Consider the following 19,223-nt stretch of genomic DNA (forward strand, 5'->3'; position numbering starts at 1 on the left):
CCCGAGGTGCTGTTGCCAGCTCAGTAAAACATTCACGCGTCTAAAAAGGTTGCTTTCTTTTTATTTTATTTCACTGCCGCCTGATGGCTTCGTTACTTGCATCTTAACGTTTTCGCAATGCTATTGTCTACGTATTTCGCTGTTTCAACCTTTGCATGCGGTGCCATGAGGGAAGCTATAAAATGAGTTGCCTCCATACTCTTCCTTCTGTACGCTGTTTTCCGTTTTGCACTTTTGTAAGACCTACCCCGGAAGATTTTCCTTACTGTTATCTAAACCCAGCTATCCCCGAGCTTCCGTAAGGTTAATACTATTGAACCATGAAGCAGCGTGTTTTTTTAGTTGCCAATGAGGCGGGATCGAAGGCTCATGCGACATACGAAAGGCTGAAGCAGCTGAGGGAAAGGGCAAAAACACATGGTGAATCAGGAAGATGTTAAGCGACGTTAAAACTAATTCATACCGCACTGTATGTACACGCAAAAAATGGATATGCCATACGCTTGGATACGAATCCCTCGACAACCAGCGGCGTAGGGAAAGCGTAACTGCTGTACTATATCACCTCCGCTTTCGACGCCGGCGCCCTTTCGGAAGTCCAGGTTTTTCTTGGCTTAAACGTCCCGTCACAGCATTCGCCACAATTAAAATATTAGTTTCCTGTAGCCTTACTAAAGGGTACTATGCTCCTTTGCTTGCGCGCGGCAGAAAACCGTACAGCAAACTTGAAGCGAGGAACTTATTGATTTGATAATGGGAAACTCAGTTCCGGTCATAATTTCGCCTATGCCGGAGCACGGCCATGCGCAATTACGCAGCCTTTAAACCTCACAAAACTAATGAGAGCAATCACTTGACCTGCTAACGAATTAGCAAACCCTGTGTTTGGCGCTATCATGGTGTAAAACAGTGATCGTTCTAGCAATACTTGAGGCAAACATAACCAATTGTGCGCTACTGCTGAAAAATTAAAATAACCTGCATTACTTGAACTTAACCTCACTGACCATCCGGGAGAGCACCGAGGGATGATGCGCCCTGCTTGGTGCGAAAATGCAGCAGTAGCATCATTGCGGCGACATAGGCTTCGTTGGGAACACTCGCCTCGGCTTGAGCGCGCGCCACAAAGCCCACGCGAGGGCCCTCAGAGTGCGAACACCTTACGGTCTGAGCGAAGGCCCTCCGACTCAGATAGCACTCCACAGCATGATCCGCAGCGGCCGCGGCTACTTGAACGCTTACATCCCTATTCAAAACTACGGCGTGGCCCTCTCCAGTACTCAGTGTCGCTCAAAGCGACTTCGTGAGGTTTTTCGTTACTTTATTTGACGTAAGCGATTCGAGACGCATTCCCGTGCTGTTCTGATTAAATTATATGCAATTAGGCGATGTTTACAAACGTTTCCACGAAGATGAATAAAAAGGCACTCAGTCAAAAGTTGCAGAAATAGCTGATACGTATTCCGGAAATGAGGGCGGACGTTAGCGCTAAGAAAATTGGCGCTTTTTTTATGATCGAAATTAGCGCCCCCATTCCAGTAACCTTGGCAAGAACGCCAGCGTCAGGAAAATGTTGCACTGGGCCCCTGTTCTCGACGTTGCCTTTGTGCCGGCATCTTTACCACAACGTCCAAACGATTGTTTTATTTAAATTTTGCCGCTTTTACGCGCTAGAGCTACACCTGGGCTATGCAGGGGCGCCGTTGTGCAGTTCTACGGAGTCATTCAGACAATCTCGGCACCTTGAACCTGCTCCCAAACCCCAACACAATGGAATTTTTGTTTGTTATTCGGTTTGATTAGAAAAAAGGCACCTTCGTAGCCAGGACCGATTCAGCGTCCCCGAGATCAACACCACAGCTCTTTAGCCGCTGAGCCACCGCAGCGGATACTGACCTATTGGTGTCTTTCACTGATGAGCCCATGGTTGGTAAATGAGGCAGTTTGCAACCGCTTAAAGGGACCGTGCAACGCTTTCAATAAACGCTCTCGCTCTTTCCTTCGCGTCTGGAAGCACACGGAAAGCTATAGTTATCGCCAGCACGGATCAGCACTGCGTGATTTGCTCGTCGCCCCAGATACGCCTTCCGTTTCTGTTTTGTTTTTGTGGCGGTATTTTCAAAGTTGCTATCGAAGAGCGTTCATTGCTGCGACTGAAGGAAAACCTGCCAAAAGCTGCTACATGGCCTTAATTACGTAATTCGAGCGGTCAAAGAACGTCAAGATCGGGAAAGTGAGAAAAATCTTTTGAGCGAGTTTCCAAGTGCATAGAACATAGAGCAGACATAGTCATCGAGCAGTAATTTTTGGCTGAGGTACTCTGCGACCCTCTAATCTAAGCACTGGGTGTGTTGGGTGACTACGTTCTGCAAGCATTGAAGATTTCAAAAAAAGTTGAAAAAAGTGTTGCAGGGTCCCCCTAAAACAAAGTAACTAACACACTGCACGATTTATGGCAACACTCTAAGGCCACCCTTTGGTTCAGCTTCGCCACAGTGCACTCGAGTGACCAATCTATGCAACCAATAAAGAATAGTCTGCGAACGACAGAGAAGAGCATACAAATTGGATCAAAAATGGCCATCTGCGCTGTGACACTGCACAATGCAGGCCGTCCTGCTTGCATTGCGCGATGACAAAGCGCAGTCCGAACTTTTAAGACAACTGGCAGGTTGGACATCGTCATTCGCGAAAATTTCATTGTTCCCTGCATGTATTGGTCAATGAAATACATTGTGATCAAGAAGAACGAAGGGATTTTCTTAGAGTGCACCTTCACGGAAACCGAGAAAACTGGCGCCACTTAGGGTGCACGAGCATACAGAAATAGGGAGAAACCATTAGCATATCATAAGCCACCCTTTTATTACGCGCATGTGGGAAGCATACCCTCATGTACACCCCTCTCCCAGTACCGAATAATATACGTTCCCTCCCATATAGCCACTTTCATCTCGCGTGGAATATACGAATGACCTAAATACGGAGCAATGTGTGAGTCAGGCTCCAGGAATTCATTTTCCGCAAAGTCGGCTTGCGAGTGCTCGTAGCGTAGAAGCGCGCGGGATTCTGGTCGGAATCTGCGGTGGCGGGCCGCGCAGCTCTCTAAGAACCACTACAAAGCCTCTGTTTGGCAAACTCAGGAATAGCAAACTGCACTTGAAAACTTTCTTCAGTCTCCAAGTGTACACTTGAGTCAATATCAACAACAAAAAAAACTCATAGCATTCGCGTGTTTGCGTAATAAATTGTATCCTTTGCGAAAATGTTTACATTGTGCGGTAATCTAGTTTGTCTGGCCGACATTTTTCACTTTCTTATTCCATTCTTTACGTCTCGAAACATGGCTCAGGTGCTCGCAGCGGCCACGCAGTAGGCAATCGAGGCAGTAAATGCGTTTTCCTCGTCAGCCGTGAGCGTCGTGCCCCCCGAAATGGCGCGCACGCGGCTCTAACCACAGAACCGGAGATCTCGGGGTACTAAAGGATGCGTGCACGGTAGCCGCTAGAGTCTTCCCTGATACGACGCCTCCTTTCCTGCCCATCCCGAATAGAGCCGTTCCTTCATCCCATATCTTTCTCTTTTGTTTTGACTTATCCTCAACCGGACACCCCCGTAGCGAGCGGTACATTAATCGGGATATTGCCGGCAAATCGATGCCTCGGTACTCAAAGCCATCATTATCCCATCCGGTGTCGTTCGGTGGAAGCGTGAAACGAGCTCTCGGACGCGCACGTAATGTGTACGTGGAAGAAATGGCGGTTCCAGGTGGCGGGCCACGCTCGGAGCCTAGTTTGCAGGCGCGCTCCGGTTGCTAGTTCCCATCTATGCTGTTTGGGAGAATGATGCACGAGGTCGACCGCATAAATTAAGCCATATGCCCCCGTTATTTCCATGTCCCTGCCATGTTCATCGAAGAATGTTTTTTATTTATCTGTTGCTATTACTGAAAGTAATGTGAATTTAAATGTAAGCCTGCTGTTCCAGCTGCAACAGTTAAAGAAACAAAGCACACCAAGCAAATGCGTAAGCCCAGCATCCACAGCACGAAGTAAGATTTTAGAAAATATGAACAAATCTTGAAAATTCTGAACCAAAACGTGCTTCAGATCCACACCTACTGGCAGCGAACTGCTCACCGCATTCCGTTCAATGTCGGGAAGTTTTAATACCTCCATATTACCTTATCCCTTCAGCTTAGCAGGAGCGCGAAAAAGACGTGGACAAATGAAGCAGACAAGACAAGCGCTCGTCTTGTCTGCTTCATTTGTCCCCGCTTTTTTCGTGCTCTTGCTGAGATGACACAATACAAACTCGCCCAGATCACCACTCTTTTACAATGTATCCCCGTAGCGTTAGTTGTCGAAAGGGCACTACAGATGACCTCTCTCTATCGAGCGTTCAAGGAGTGAGAAAAATATAGTTATCGACAACACACAACGGCACTCTCCCCGTAGCAAATACCGTTATCAGTCTCCCTGGTTTGGTTGCGAATTTATTTGAATCGGTTACAGAACACTTTTATTCCTACTACTGAAAGAATGACATCCAACCGTAGCGAAATTGCTTGTCTGCCGTACCGTCATCATTAAAAGAATAGCCAAACTTGAAAAAAAACTGTAGAGAGAGAAAAATGTTCTGAGCATGCTTCTAAGTCATCCGAGGGACGCACAACAGTGATATTTGGCTGGGGTATTTCGTGTGTTTATGAATGCTTTATGAACACGATATTTTTCTCGATTTGTAGCGCAGTAACCCATACCAGCGCAGGAAATTGCTTTAAGCTTTTCTAGAGAGAAATAAAAACTAACAGTCTGCTTCCACCTGACAAGCTGATGGCCGGTTTATGGCCAGAGATACTGCAAACATGGCTGCGTGTACGTTCTCCTCTAATTGAGCATTCTAAGCTCTTACCAAAGGACAGATGGCATATTTACTTATGAAATTTGTTAATTGAAATTTTCATGCGTGAAAAAGTGTGGATTGAACCTTCCACTCTCAGTAGCAAGGTCATAATGGTGCATCTCACGCACTACTGACGCCCATACAACCCCTACTCATACTTCGCAATTTCTCAAACCAAGCGTTCCTGTTTTCGTGATGGCGCGTACACACGCGGGTTGTCGTGACAATTCTAATGTCAGCAAGAAACAAAAGGAAACTGGAAAAGTAGAAAGGGGAAAAAAGATGCTGAACACATTGCCAATGGAGGTTCATCGCTAAGGAAAGCAGTTTCTCATTACGCCACTTCCCTGGTGTCATAGCGAGGAAACTCACGACTGCAATCAGAAACGTTTTTCGGGTAAGCAAGCAGTCATGTGCGTACAGTAATAAGGCAGCAACGGCGATGTTTGCTGAGGATGCTGAAGTAGAATGATTTCGGGACTGAAAGGCGTGTATGCCTATCAAAAACGACGCACTGAGAATTCAAAGTTCATGTCGATGATGGGAGATACCGGGATCACGTGTGCGTGCATGCGTGCGTGTTGGGCATACGTGTGCACGTGGGTGGTTAGGTGTGCACGTATGTGTTTTCGTAAGTGCGTGCGTATGTGTGGGTGTGTGCGTGTGTGCACCCAGCATGCGCTTGTGCGCGCACATTGGGAGGACTTTAGGTTTCGCCAAACCTTGAGCCTTGCACAGCTCACCGAACTCTCAATATAGCTATATTGTTCAGAGAAAATTATGCCTTTAGCCTAACCAAAATTTCGTCTTGGCTCTCTTCCCGCGATGTTGCGTGCTCCGACCACAACGTGACCCCAAGTGTCGCATCGAATGTGATGCGCACAGGTTCCCAGTGCACTCAGTTCAGATCACATTCTATTGCTGTCTGGAGAATACCTTTTGCGGTTTTATAAAAAAGGTAGAGAGCCATCTGCGCATACCAACTGCGCTTACTCAATGCCAGCTTAAGCCTTATCTTCATGCCCACTTTATTGTGAACGTTGCGACGTGGCGGAGGAGAGAAGTTTGTCCGCTTGGCGTCTACTACTGCGGAGTCATAACTTATTATGTTCTTGAAATATCGCTTTGTTGCAATAGTACGCAGCCCGGGGGGTGTTGAGGGGGCGTACTGCAGCGAAAACTCCGGCGCAATTATGCGAGACGCAGCTTCATGACGAGCTCAGAGGAGCACCGAAGTGAGCTGAAAACGTTTTCTAACCACCTCAACTGATCAAAGTCCCCAGTGCGTATGCCACATTCTGCATTTTTGCGGTCCATCAACGAGCCTTTTTCCTTCGCACTGTCCTCCCCGCCGATTTTATGATCTGGGCCAAGACGACACCCTGGTAAGTACGAGGGTACAAATTACAAATTTCTAGCGGGTTTAACTTCTTAAACCTGTGCGGAAACAACCAGCAAGTCGATAGTGGGCATAAAATGGACGTAGATTGAAATTTAGAAAGGCAAAATTGCCCCAAAACCGTTTTGGAAACCAATTTGACCTGATTACAGTCATAGCTCGTCGATGTAGGCAGTTGCAAAACTCCGCCTCAAAAAACGGCCCGCACCTGGACCCCCCCCCCCTCTCTGCTTTGGATCGTGCGTACCGTGGCACCACTGCGGCCGCCGCATGCACTATCCAAAAAAACAAACTAATTATTCAAACTGACAATTTAACGTTAAATTTTGTTTTAGAGTGCGTAATTCTTTATTTTTGTGCTTTTGTAAGTTATTAATTGCTATCTTAACTCCGGTTTTTAGGTTGCTATTGTTTCCGCGTCCGCGCTTCTGCCTCGACAATCGGCGCTTGTGCGAGCACTCCGGGACAACATAGGTCCGAACTGAAGTACTAAATTTGCAGTTATCATTTGACCTACAGCTCATTGTATGCCAAAACTATTCTAGTAGCCGATCAAGCGGCTCTAAATAATCAATTTCAGCTTGCATAAAGCCGTCGAAGCGACTTATTTTTTTGCCACCAGAAGACCGAAGAGGACGCGCGGCAGACTGGTCGCATTTCTTTTTACTACTTTTGCTTCGTATGTATATAAAACACTTGCATAGTTGAGCACATTGGGCTCCTTTGGCATAACAAATTTGCGTAAGCACTCAAATACCTTTTTTCGCCCAGTTCGTCGAGCGGCGAAGCAAGTTGTATGGTTGCTTTTGTCACCAAAAGATGGCGCCACTGTAAAACAATATCCAAAACAGTGGACCAATTGTAGGGCCACTTTTTGATGCATGGCGCCTATGGGGAGTTTCGCAACTCCTATATCAAGTAACTCTGGATTACAGTGTCTGGCACGACGAGCGTGAACGGCACATGGTGTTTTCCGTCCCGCCGACCTGTAGATAAACGAAAGTTCTAGATTTCCACAAACATAGCAAAATTACAAATTACATGGGTTTAACTGCACGATACAGTCACCAAGAAGAATTCATCAAAATTGGATTTATTATGTCCTTAATAACCTCTTCAGGAGCCACTCTTTCTAAATTGTGGGAGAGCTATTCTTGTTTTCTAGTTTTCACGGCATTCTGCCCCAGCAAAAGCTAACATCAGCTTAATAAATGAGCTACTTTGCCCTCCAAGGCGTCAGGCATGGCAGGCAAGCTTGCGCGGACATTGACTCAAACGCCGGACTGGTTCAGTAACAGAGACGTTGGGCTGCTGACCCCGAGGGCGCGGCCTTTATTCCAGTTACGGCGCCCGTATTTTTTTTTTCTAGATATGGAGGGAGACCAAGAACGAAAACGTCCGTAGGCCGAGATGTCGGCGGGTGTTAAATATCCCCAGGTGGTCTAAATTATTCCCTAGTCCCTTACGACGCATCTCATAGCCTAGACGTAGCTCCGGCGCGTTACATCCCTGGAATTGGGAATGTTTCAGTAATTCTAAAACTGCAAATTTTCTTTTATACTTACGAGTGCCCCGCGATCGGCTTGGTTTGGTTGATTTCTGGAAACCGACTACACCACTTCAGTTTAATATTTTGAACAGATATCGAGAAAAAATATGGATATAGCCTGTGTGTTACTTTTCACCTTGTCGTCGCCTTTACAGCAACCGCCGTAAGTACAAGGGGTGATTGTTTTCACAAGCGTGACCCTCTTTGGGCCGAAGTTGCACGCGCGCACCGTGCGAGCGTGCCAACTTACTAGTGTGCCAGCGTTCCGAGGGATTGTAACGCTTCTCTAGGCTGGCTATGGTTCTCCACAAACCTTTAAAAATTTTTAATACGTTACCATGGCAGTTGCAACAGCTGTCTCAGTGCTTGCAATTCCACAAGACGTTTCCGTAAATCGTTCTAAGGGTTGAATTTGTGGCTTCCAAGGACAGTGAAAGCACTGAAAAAAAAAATTTCAACAAGAAGTGCGCAAAAACAAATAATGTCAGACGCCTCCTGAAGCACGTATAGTTTTTTGCCATGGCCACTTCAGATACGTGAATGACGCAATTTAATTGAGTGTCTCGGGCTAAGCACACATTGCCTACGCAAATTCAAATAACCCATTCTTTTTGTTACTATTCCCATACACTCTCAACTATAACTACCTAGACCAACAAAAAAAAAAAACACTACTGAAGCAAGTTCGCAGCAGATCAGTGCACAACTGACTCTAATATCATGTAAAACAGGTTATATTACGTAAGGAACACAACTAAGGCCCAGTTATGACATCGACGCGGTGTTGCGAAAACCTCTTCTTCGCTAATAGAAGCCGCGCTTCCAGTAAAAACATGCGCTGCGCCCTCTTGCTCCGTATCTCTCTTCGTACCCATTTCATGTCCCCCGAGCCAACACTGCACGCATGACAATAAAAAAGAAATGTATTTCTCGTCCCCACGCAAACGACTTTTTCATTATGTCGTTTAATTCTCCCCCAAGCCACACCCTGGGCTATGAGGCGCGCCGTATTCGAGTGCTCCGAATTAATTTTGACCACCTCGGGATCTTTAATTTTTACCGAAATCAAGACACACGGGCGCATTCGCTTGTCGCCTACATCGGAGAGCGCCCTCTGCGGCCGAGATAGAACCCGCGTCTTTCGGCTCAGCAGCACAATGCCTTAGCCACTGAACCTCCGCGTCGAATATACAGCCTTTTTTTTAACCGGGACGCTGTATGAATTAACGAAGAAATAAAACAGACGGAATGGGATACGCAGAAGACTTTTTCTAGACGCTGTTTCCGTTTGTATTCGCACGCTTCCTCAGAAATCTAGAAAGCATAACGAAACTTTCACGATGCTTCGTCGCGCATTGCCCGGTCTCTATACGCTATACTAAGATCAAAGACCATTGAGAGTGTTGATGCAATCAGCGCCGGGAAAGCAACGTCCTCCTGAGACCTTGATCTCGTGCCTTTCTCCACGGATTCTCGCAGCCATAGTTCCTCGAAACACAGGGGTCGTGGAATGGCCCAGTTCAGCAGTCGTTCTTGCAACAAAGTGCCACGCAAGCCATATGTGCTTTAGTAGTGGCTCGTGGTCCGGGCGAAAGGTTACTCGGAATGAATTATGTTAAGGAAACGTGCCAGCCTTGCTAGTACTGCAGCTGGTGTCTGCACTGAACAGTCGTTCTTAGTTGGGTGGACAGTTTTAGTGTTTTTGCCGTCGCGGTATCGTTTGCCGGCCGGCGTACTATCGAGGCATTATTCGTTTTCATGTTTCACCGGCCGCAAACTGTCATTGTTGGGAAAAGAGGTTGAAAAGAGAAAATAAAAACGTGAATTTACAGTTTCTTGAACGGTGCTTTAAATGGTGGGTTCTAGTCTGGAGTAATTAATAACTACACGAAAAAAAAGAATGGCGTCTTCTTTTCCTGCCTTCGCATTATATTCATCTTTCATGTCTTCACTGCGAAGTTAGACTTCCGAATGTACAATTTTGATGCTTTACACGCCGAAGCTACACCTGGCCACAAGGAGGGCCGTAGTGGACGGCTCGGGATAACTTTTGCCCACCTAAGGATCCTTAATGGGCGGCGAAACCTCGACACACGGGCGTTTTCCTTTTTCGCCTCTATCTGAGAAGCGCCCGCCGCGGCTGGGATCGAAGCAGCGTCGTTATGGTCAGAAGCACCGCGCCTTAGCCACTGAGGCACCGCGGCGGGAAACTCAGAACATGGGGTATATTGTCAAGGGAAGAGGGGCTCAGCCCGGACTTCCTGCAGGGAATAAGGACTGTACCGAAGCCATGTGCCTCATTTTAGTGTGCAGGACAGGCCCGCGAGCCGTCACTCACCCTGGTCCTGTGGCGCGAGCCGAGGCCGCCGCCAGAGCCCGACGCCCCGACGGCGTCCAGCGCGTTGCAGGGCCGCACGTTGCAGATGCGCGTCTCGTTTCGGCTGCGGCACTGGCCGAGGCGGAAGTCGGTGACCAGGCGCCGGGACACGCCCACGCCGCACGACGACGAGCAGGGGCTCCAGTCGCCCGCGTGCCGCTCGCAGGACGCCCGGGCCAGCGCCAGCGCTGCGAGGCACGGGAACGCGGCTCATTACTCAGGCCGTGCACTTCGCGCTGAGCCACTGCACAGCCCATTGCCGTCACCTCCAATGAATGTTGAGGCTAATTACAGCAAGGGCGAGTTAGCGAGCAATGAGGAACATGGCTGAAAAATTGTATCCTAATTCACATTAGGTTCGTTCAAATAAGCCCGATGGCGCTTGCTTCCGAACTGAGACACGTGATGATGTGCTCTGAATTGCCGTTTTTATTGCTACGGGGAAAGCATGGTACGCACTTCATTTGCTCTAAAGGCTACGGTGCATGGCCTTAAAGCACAGTTTCATTTTCTTTTTTTGAACGCACAAAGAAGCAAGGCTTATGACAGCGACAGTGCTGTTACTTCCCTGTTTGTTTAAAGTTGTCTTAATCTCTGGGTTGTGCACATTTACCTTCTCCTCCTTCTAGCAGATGAAGGTGATGAGTATATTTATGGGGGTCGTAAGGCTCGAACGCTTCTTTCTTATATCTCAGGCAGGAGGGTAGGCAATTATGTCACTAGTTTAATGCTACGTTCAAAGAATATTTAACCATATTTTTTACGCCGTTTTGATTAAATCTAAACTTTGTTTCCGTTATGGTCCACTCTATGCCAGATTACTCAGGTGAACAGCACGACACCTCACGGGAGAACCGAATGGTCAGGTTCCACGGAGATGGGCATTTGAAATGACCGTTACGAGCCAATTTCATATGCGGAACATTTTCAGCAAAAATATCGCGTCATGGCGTGGGTTCTCGGTCGGCGTACAACCTGTACACATGCGGCACGCGATGTGTGCGTCTGTGCGTGTGTGTAGGATGCATATATGTTTGTACTTGAGAATGCAGTAAAGCAAGATAAAATATTTGATTAATGTGAGGTTGGAAATGAAAAAAAAGAAGCCATCGAAATCAGGCAGCCCACCGGTGCCGTCGCAGTCATGAGCGATTGTTGCTCATCGACAATCTTCTTAAGGTTTCAGACAAATTTTTTTAAGTATAACTGAATTGATTTCAGTAATGGCTACCGTTCACCACACATGCCAAATGCGCTATATAAACTGAAAATACAGACCTCATCACCGATCGGTCGTGTTTACTTGCATCATAAAACGACGACGAGCAGGCAAAAAAAAAATTGGCTGAAGATTACGACGCTCCGTACGAAATTTGAGCGCAGCGCGAACTGCAGTCTCCTCGGGGACGGCGCGTGTACCTGCTACGTCTCAGGAAGTGATCGCTTCATTGGTGTACGCACGAGGGCGCGCGCTATCTGCGTTCTCTCTTGGCATGTCGTCGCCGGGGAGCATGTCTCGCGCCGCCTCGGCATACCGCCATCCCCCTCACACTTTCGCCATTATTCCCCCTCCGCTTTCCCGCTCGCTCTGTCTTCTGTCTTGTCTATCTTCGGTGTCCTCTTCGTTCGCTCGGTTACGAGGCTGACGGCGACGCGAAACCACAAGAGCGGGCGCTTTAGAGCTGCGCTCAAAAATTATCGCTTCAAAACGGAGGGGGGGGGGGGGGAAGAAAGCGTAAAAGGAGAATGTGAAATCAAACAGGATTTATTGAGTTGTGTGTTTTCTGCGAAGTGGCGAGCCTCCAGTCACCAGGTGAAGCACTTGCAAACCCCGCCTGTCTTGCCCTTTCGGCCTTCGTTCACCTTCCTGTAAAGCGTGCTCTGCCAAGTTTGCTATAAGTATGCAAGAAAGCTGCCTTTACGCATCTCTTCGGATCTGATTTTTGTTGCGTTTTATGGGCGAAGCCCCTTAGGCGCTGGGGCGGTCGGCGTCTCGTGTCGTTGCCGTAAGCATCGTTTCATGTAGTCACGGTAGCGAAACCCCGGAAAACTCGTTTACGCCTCGCGCTAGAACGCAAGGCGTACTAAAAAACTCCGGGATACTGGTTTACGCCTCACATTAGAGCGCATCATAACGGGTACTAAAACGCCAGAACACTCGTTTACTTTTCGCGCTTGAGAGCTTCGTGCATCAAAGACAAGAGACTTTTACAGCAATGCTATATACTTGTATCTCCCAACGGTTTCATCTCTGTTGGAAAAAACACCAAGGCGCCAAGAATACACTTATAAACTGCATGCTTCGCCCCTCCCCAGGTTTCACGTTAGTGGAGAAGGCCCGCGATTTTTTATTTTGCAACGAACTGTTAAAATGAACATGGACATTACACCTTATACAATTCGGTTCTTGACTTTTAGAGGTAGTATTGGAGTGCCTCATCATATATATGTGTTGTGATGGGATTGTATAGTTTGTGGAAGTGCTGCATGACAGACTAGCACGTGGAACCCCCTCGCCAAACGAAGTCGACTTTTCGGGAGCAGGCTGGGCTGGCGCGGAACATTTATGCGCGCAAAGTGACCCACAAGGGTGGCTATACCTGTTGGACGCGCATGTCTGCCTGCCGGAATTCTGACGGGCACCATATTTTAGCTGCAGTGAGCTGGTGGTCGATATCCACCCGTCTAGACGTCGCGTTAACACGAAAATTTTTTTTTCTTTAGTTTCTCCCGAATTTTCTGTCGCTCTCAATGTAATGTATGAACCTTGGGGGAAAAATCGTAGTGAAATTGGCTGCAAAGACGACGCTATCGTCACGCGCCTAGTTTCATTTGCTTGCCATGATTAGTTAGTTGACCGCGAAGTTGAAGACGGTACGGAACTCTCGCCCTGTGTCGGTACTTTGCCGCGCACGGAGGGAGTATGGATACACAAAGCTGCTGTCACTATGGTTTTAGCTTAACTATCCCGAAACAAACTATATGAAAGTTATCCGCGGCTAAGACCTCTTGAGGGCCTGATAAGGTGTCGGTACCCCACGCCAGACAGTTTCGGGCCCTTTTTCCTCCCTCTTCCCACCCCCACCCCCCCTCAAAACCTATTAGCTTAGCTAGGACCTCTTTAATCTTACGCCAAATTTCGTCTGCTTTTCGATGCAACGTAGTTCCCAGTGAAGTTGTAAATATTGTGCGATTCCCGCGTATTATCAATAGATGACGAGAACGTGAGTAAAACGGACCGGGGACCCGCCTTTGTTCGCTAGAATACAACTCTAGTTCTTAACTTTCATTCAGTTAATTAGCTGGGAAGTATGCTCAGTCGTCAATTACTAAAGAGACCTGTCTCGTTTCGTGCATAAAGGCGTCGATTGAGGTAGAACGGACCACAGCTTCGCCGCTCGTCCTTCTTCACAGAGTGTAAGGGCTGATTAATTGTCTTTATTGTTGGCAGAAAGGTCACTGATGCGCAACACGACAGGCTTGCGCCTTTACTTGTGGAAAGCGAGGACTGGCACGCGACCACCATCTCGCCCACTTTACTGAAATAGAGCTCGAAACGACATTTGCAAAGGAAGCCTAACGCAACTTTTAAGGGGCATAATTTCTTTACCGGGAGCTACAGGTGACAAGTTATGACGCTTTTTCTTTAGCTGCAGCTGAACCACGAGCTCTGTAATAAAAAGTAAGTTGAGGCTGTGTGGCTTTCCGTAACCCGAAGCGAAAGCATGTTATGTCCCACTTTCGCAGTTCCAACGGAACGAATCGTGTATAACAAGGTTACTGAAATAAGAACAGAAGCATGGTCCCATCAACTTTGATTTTTAAAAATGCAGGAGGATGGCGTTGCTCACAGTCGTCTTGAGCTGACCAATCCAGCCGGGCGTCATCTACGAATTCACAGGAAATCACGTCGGCCCCCTAATGTATATTAAAGCACGCGTAAAATTCTTCTTTTTATGTTCACTCTACACGTAACAAGTACTTTGAGTAAATGATAATGCTACCGAGGGCAGTAAATGAAGTCAGAGCCTGCAGTTTAACCACGCGCATAAAAAGATGATTGTACTGGAAGAGCAAAAGGAAAAGATAGCTCAGCGCGCTGCAATAAATGAAAGCTTCCAGATCACATCATGTGCAACCGAACCTCCCTCCTGCTCACCTCCTCCGGGGCTCGAAGGGAGAACGGCTCAGTGGCGATGCAATACAATTCTTATTTTACAAGCAGCGGGGAACCATCCCGAATATCTGTGGACATTCACTTCATGTCATCACTGTTTGGCGGCAAATTTTTCGGCACGCAAGCAAAAACATCAAAATATTGAAGATGGGCTGCGATGAAACAACCTCCAAGTTAAAAAGCGCGAGGTGTGAAAATTCTCCCTCCAAAATCGGCTTGCTGTAGCTTCTCCCTTTGTTGGCGTGAATGCGTGTGCGCGCATGTGTGCGTATGGGTTCAGGGTTGTTTGGTACTAGTCTGAGTTCAATACAGCACCGACTGATCAATTCATCATTTTCAGTTTGGTTTACTTCGAAAATATACTCCACGTGTTTAAGTGTTTTTGCTCACAAGGAGAGCCATCGCGGGCATGCTAGCCAAACGATGAGGAGCTCTATGGAAATACAGTGGACTCCCGTTAAGACGAACTTGGTTAAGACAAACACTATGGCTGAGACGAACAACAGTTTTGTTCTCTTATAACGTCCACAACGCGAAAAACCTCCGCTTAAGACGAATTTCTGATAATACGAACAAATTCTTACGGTCCGTTCGAGTTCGTCTTAACGAGAGTTTACTGTACATTTAGTTAGAGAGACAGATGTGTGAGAGACGCACGTTGCTTGAGCATGTCGTGGTCGCAGAGCCACTCTCGGCAGCAATTTCCTCGGAGGCGAACGAGGCGTGCGTTGCGGCACTCGGCGGAAGGTCGCACTCCCTCGTGAGGACAGAGGGAGACGCATCCGTAGGTGCCGTTCTGGCACGAGCACTGTGTGCGGCAGTCCAACTTGAAGGTGGCGCCGTCCTTGTACTGGCCCAGGCCTTCCACCTGGCACGACTGGCCCTGCACAACTGAGGCGAGCAAAAAACAGTGTGAGGGCACTGGGCCATGAGACATTCCGACTGGCATGCGCTAGAGCCTAAACTGCGCCAGAGAGTTTACCGGCTCTGTCTATATGAGCGCTTCTTTGTCTGAGACGGCGGCGATTCTGTAGCGAACACCTACTGTAGTTCATAATGTCAGATGTTCGAGTCCAGTTTATAGCAGCTGCAGATAGGACCGAAGAAGAAATGACACAGACTTAGCCTGCGCCAACCACAGTACACCGTGCGGACGCACATTCGAATGAGCGGTAATTGGAATGAGATTTTATCGATTATGAGGGGAGGGCGATGATGCAACGAGGCTTAATAAATGAAAGCAAATGAAATTGCCTACGCCGGTACCACATACGTATCGCCGGCTTAACGGGCAGTGGGGTCAGCCTCTTTAGTCCAGGGAGCCACGAATCTGCCATGCTCCATCGCTTGCATTCACAAGGTGTGAGTACCACTTTTCGCTGAGCTATGTCAGCGAGTTTATCTACCTTTTATCATTATCTTGTACCCTTGCCCTTTGCATCTTCTTTTCTGTCCCTGTTACGAAAGTCATGGCCACTCGTCCTTTTAGGGCGTATATTCAGGCTTAAGGTGGAGACTAACGACAAGCCACTGAGCGACGTCAAACCCATTGTACATCAAGTAGTGAGTACCACTTGACGACGTTCAACCCCAAAGTGGGACGTTAGGCATAACTTCCGGCCATCACGCAGCCACGTCTCCTCCTGGTTCTGCTGCTCCAGCAGTTAGGCTGGTTATATTCGAACTTTACACCAGCGGCGTTAGCGCAGAAAGCGCGGCTGCAGCATCTGAAGTAACGCGCGCTGAGCCGACATCGCGCCCAACACTTTTGTGTTTGTGAAGATCCCAACCAGTGTAGCGTAGTCGACAAGTCATCAGCTTCTCAGCGGAAAGGGCCCAGACTCAACGCTGGTGCATGTAGCATTCTTAACCCTTTCAGTCCCGACTTTTTTTTTTCAAGCACAAAAATGTTTTCTCTGTGTTCTACTAAATTCTACGGCTCCCCTAAGCCCACGAACAAAAAAATAGAGCTGGTAATGTAAGTAATTACTGATTTATTAATGAGGGCAATAATTAACATCTCGCAATTAAAAATGTTATTTTGAGCGGAAAAAAAATTTCTCTTGTTTTCCTCAATTTTATGACCACATGAGCCTACAAGCAAAAGATGAGCTCCGCAGTACAAATATTTGCAGATTTACAAGCGTGGGAATACAACTAGGACCTCTGGTTCTTTTAGCCTCGACGTCATAATTGCATGTTCACTGCAGCTTTTTCTTCTTTGTAGCGTCCGGCTCCACTCAAACGCTACAATGGTGATGTATACCGCAAAATTCATCGTTGAAGGACAACTCCCAACAACACTAGCAGTTTTGGTTTTGTTCTCTATGTGTTAGGATGACTACAGCAATGTGATTCCATTTGGAATCACCGGGACAGAAAGGGACATGAAGAAAAAATGCAACTATGTTGAGTTTGTAGTGCTTATCCTGTGGGAACTCATTCAGCTTCATTCCACCCAAGAAAGGCGCTCTTTTAGCCAAGACATTGAAGGAATTTTGAAGAAATTGTGTATTTTGCGCAATAGTGACGTACATGAACAAGAAGACGTACATGAATGGGATCGTACTAGAGACATTTTCATCAGTGCACGCTCGCATTGAAGTGATACGGCCAAAGGCAACCGGAGGCCCCACTAGAATCTCCCAGTCATGCTCCTTGACGGCGGCTTAGGTCGGCTGCCCCAAAAACAACAAACGAGATTCTGTGACGTCACAGAAAAATCGTCCGGAAATTTGCTGGGGAGCCGCCACTGCTTCATGTGCTTTTTTTAATATCTGGGCTATTTATTTGATGTTTGCCATAAAATTGCCGTCATTGTCATCAGGACAAAGCATTATTTTTAAGTAACGAAACTTGTATTTTTTCTTAATGGACCCTAGGAATGACCATAGCCAACGCTCAAGACAAATAAAACTTGCTCAGACCTTTCACCCAAATTCTCTGTCACCGCTATGCTATGTCTTGCGCTAAAAAGCTTCGCTGGTCATTGACCTTCACAGGGTGCAATTATTCTTGAATTTTTAACATGAAAGTGTTTTATTCCCGGATAAATAAAGATTTCTCGACGTCATATACGCCACGGAAGTGCGCCAGCGGCCTGTAAAGGGTGCACCCCTGCACACAGGGTCTTCTTGCGGGGAAGCAACGTATAGTCCTGAAGAGTACGTTATACTTACGGTCGTTCGTTTTCGGATTTTATATTTTAACACGAAAGTGTTTTATGGCGGTGTACACCAAGATTTCGCTGAAGTCATATCCGTCACGGAAATGACGCCAGTACATCGTTGCCGAAGCGACCCGCCAGCAGAACGTCACTCACCAAGCACACCCACAAAGCAGCCGCCGACCCGGAAATCATGCTCAGCTTCGTATTTCCCTGCACATTTCACTTTCGTGTATCACCGATTCCTATGACAGAAAAATCAACCACAGTTTTTTGTTGTTTTTACGAATGGCCGCATTGTCGCGGTAGACTGAGGCCCCTTTGTGCAGGCCATGGTTCGTGTTGTGTGCTTTTCTGCCGCCTTTTGTTACGGATAATGCGGTATGAAGAGTCTCGTTACTAACATATGGTCGCTAAACATATCGATTGGCTGCGGGGGTTATGGAGTGGTGTAACGTTTAACCAAAGGGAGAATGTGCATCAGTGATAAGTTTTAAGAGCTGTGGCTGGAGGCGAAGTTTGGTGTGTTTAAAAAGCTTAAAATAACCCAACGGTTTCTTTAAAACAACGAAATCCAAGAAGGATGTCTTTGGCAGGGATTCATTTTTAGCTAGAACAACATGAAAGATGGCTGACCCACTTTTCCCATACAATTAGGGGACACAAGCCGAAGGCGAAATGAATTTTTTTCTATCTTTGTCAGCCTGGCTGAAACAGGACGAAACACGTTGATTACGCCGCTAAACCAAAAGTAATAATGCATCGTTTGTATAAAAATCAGGAAAAAATAGTCTGCTTTTACAGGCTTTCGGAGCCATGTACGTAATATTTAGATTCCTTTCAATCTTTTGCCCCCGGCTACAGTATTTACGCTGGTTGTTTTAGCGGAATTAACGTCCTTAGCGTTGTTATCTTCATTCTCTTTTACCAAGCGTCCGTCAGTGACGCAGGTTCACGAAAAAAAGAAATTATACATTTTAATATTTGTTCGTTTACATTGTTCGAGGTTTTTGAGATAATGCACACCTCTTCGCAATAAATAAACGCTGGCCCACTTAATAAATGATTTTTCCCTGGTTAAAGATGCTGTTCCGGTTGATTACGAATTACTTGCTGAAGCATTGTCCTTTTTTTAACCGTAAACTGCCAATGACGGGCAACTCCACTTTCCGATCAGGACACACTAATACGTGCTTAATTTGCCAAGAATAACGTTTTCTTTTTTACACGTAAGGCTGGCACCATGCTCTAGCTTATAGAATACGTTCGGCTGGATTTGCTTGAAATCCATGTGGAAACATTGTGAGAGTTCAGTCCCCCATGATTACTATTATTATTATTAATATTATTATTATTATTATTATTATTATTATGATGATGGTGGTGGTGGTGATGAATAAACTTTATTGGTTTGAGTCGGTCGCCACAAAAAAAAAAAAAACGTATGTTTAAGAACCGCCTCATGTCATGGGTCCCGTGTTTATGTAATAGTGACACGACAGCAACAGCACGAATGGGCCACAAATGAAATGCGGCCTGCCAGATGGTTCAGAGGCACTGAGTGGCCGCTAAAGTGACACGGAAGTAATTTTGTCGAAGCGTTGTTTGAGGCAGCGTTTTATTATTTGAATCTTTATGCGACGACTAGGG

General features: G+C 46.9%; 1 protein-coding gene across 2 annotated transcripts in view; it reads right to left on the reverse strand.

Moving 5' to 3' along the window:
- Window positions 1-19,223, reverse strand: part of LOC144139284 (CCN family member 2-like) — a 471,813-nt gene that overhangs the window by 6,232 nt on the left and 446,358 nt on the right. For both annotated transcript variants that reach the window (XM_077671689.1, XM_077671684.1), the window contains 2 exons: window positions 15,065-15,298; window positions 10,192-10,418 (listed from right to left, as the gene is read on the reverse strand). In XM_077671689.1, the coding sequence (XP_077527815.1) occupies window positions 10,192-10,418; window positions 15,065-15,298 (461 nt within the window). The remainder of the gene's footprint in view (window positions 1-10,191; window positions 10,419-15,064; window positions 15,299-19,223) is intronic.

The sequence above is a fragment of the Haemaphysalis longicornis genome, unplaced genomic scaffold (genome assembly GCF_048455015.1).
Source record: "Haemaphysalis longicornis isolate Haplotype H1 unplaced genomic scaffold, Haemaphysalis longicornis Haplotype H1 scaffold_1, whole genome shotgun sequence".
NCBI lineage: Eukaryota > Metazoa > Arthropoda > Arachnida > Ixodida > Ixodidae > Haemaphysalis > Haemaphysalis longicornis.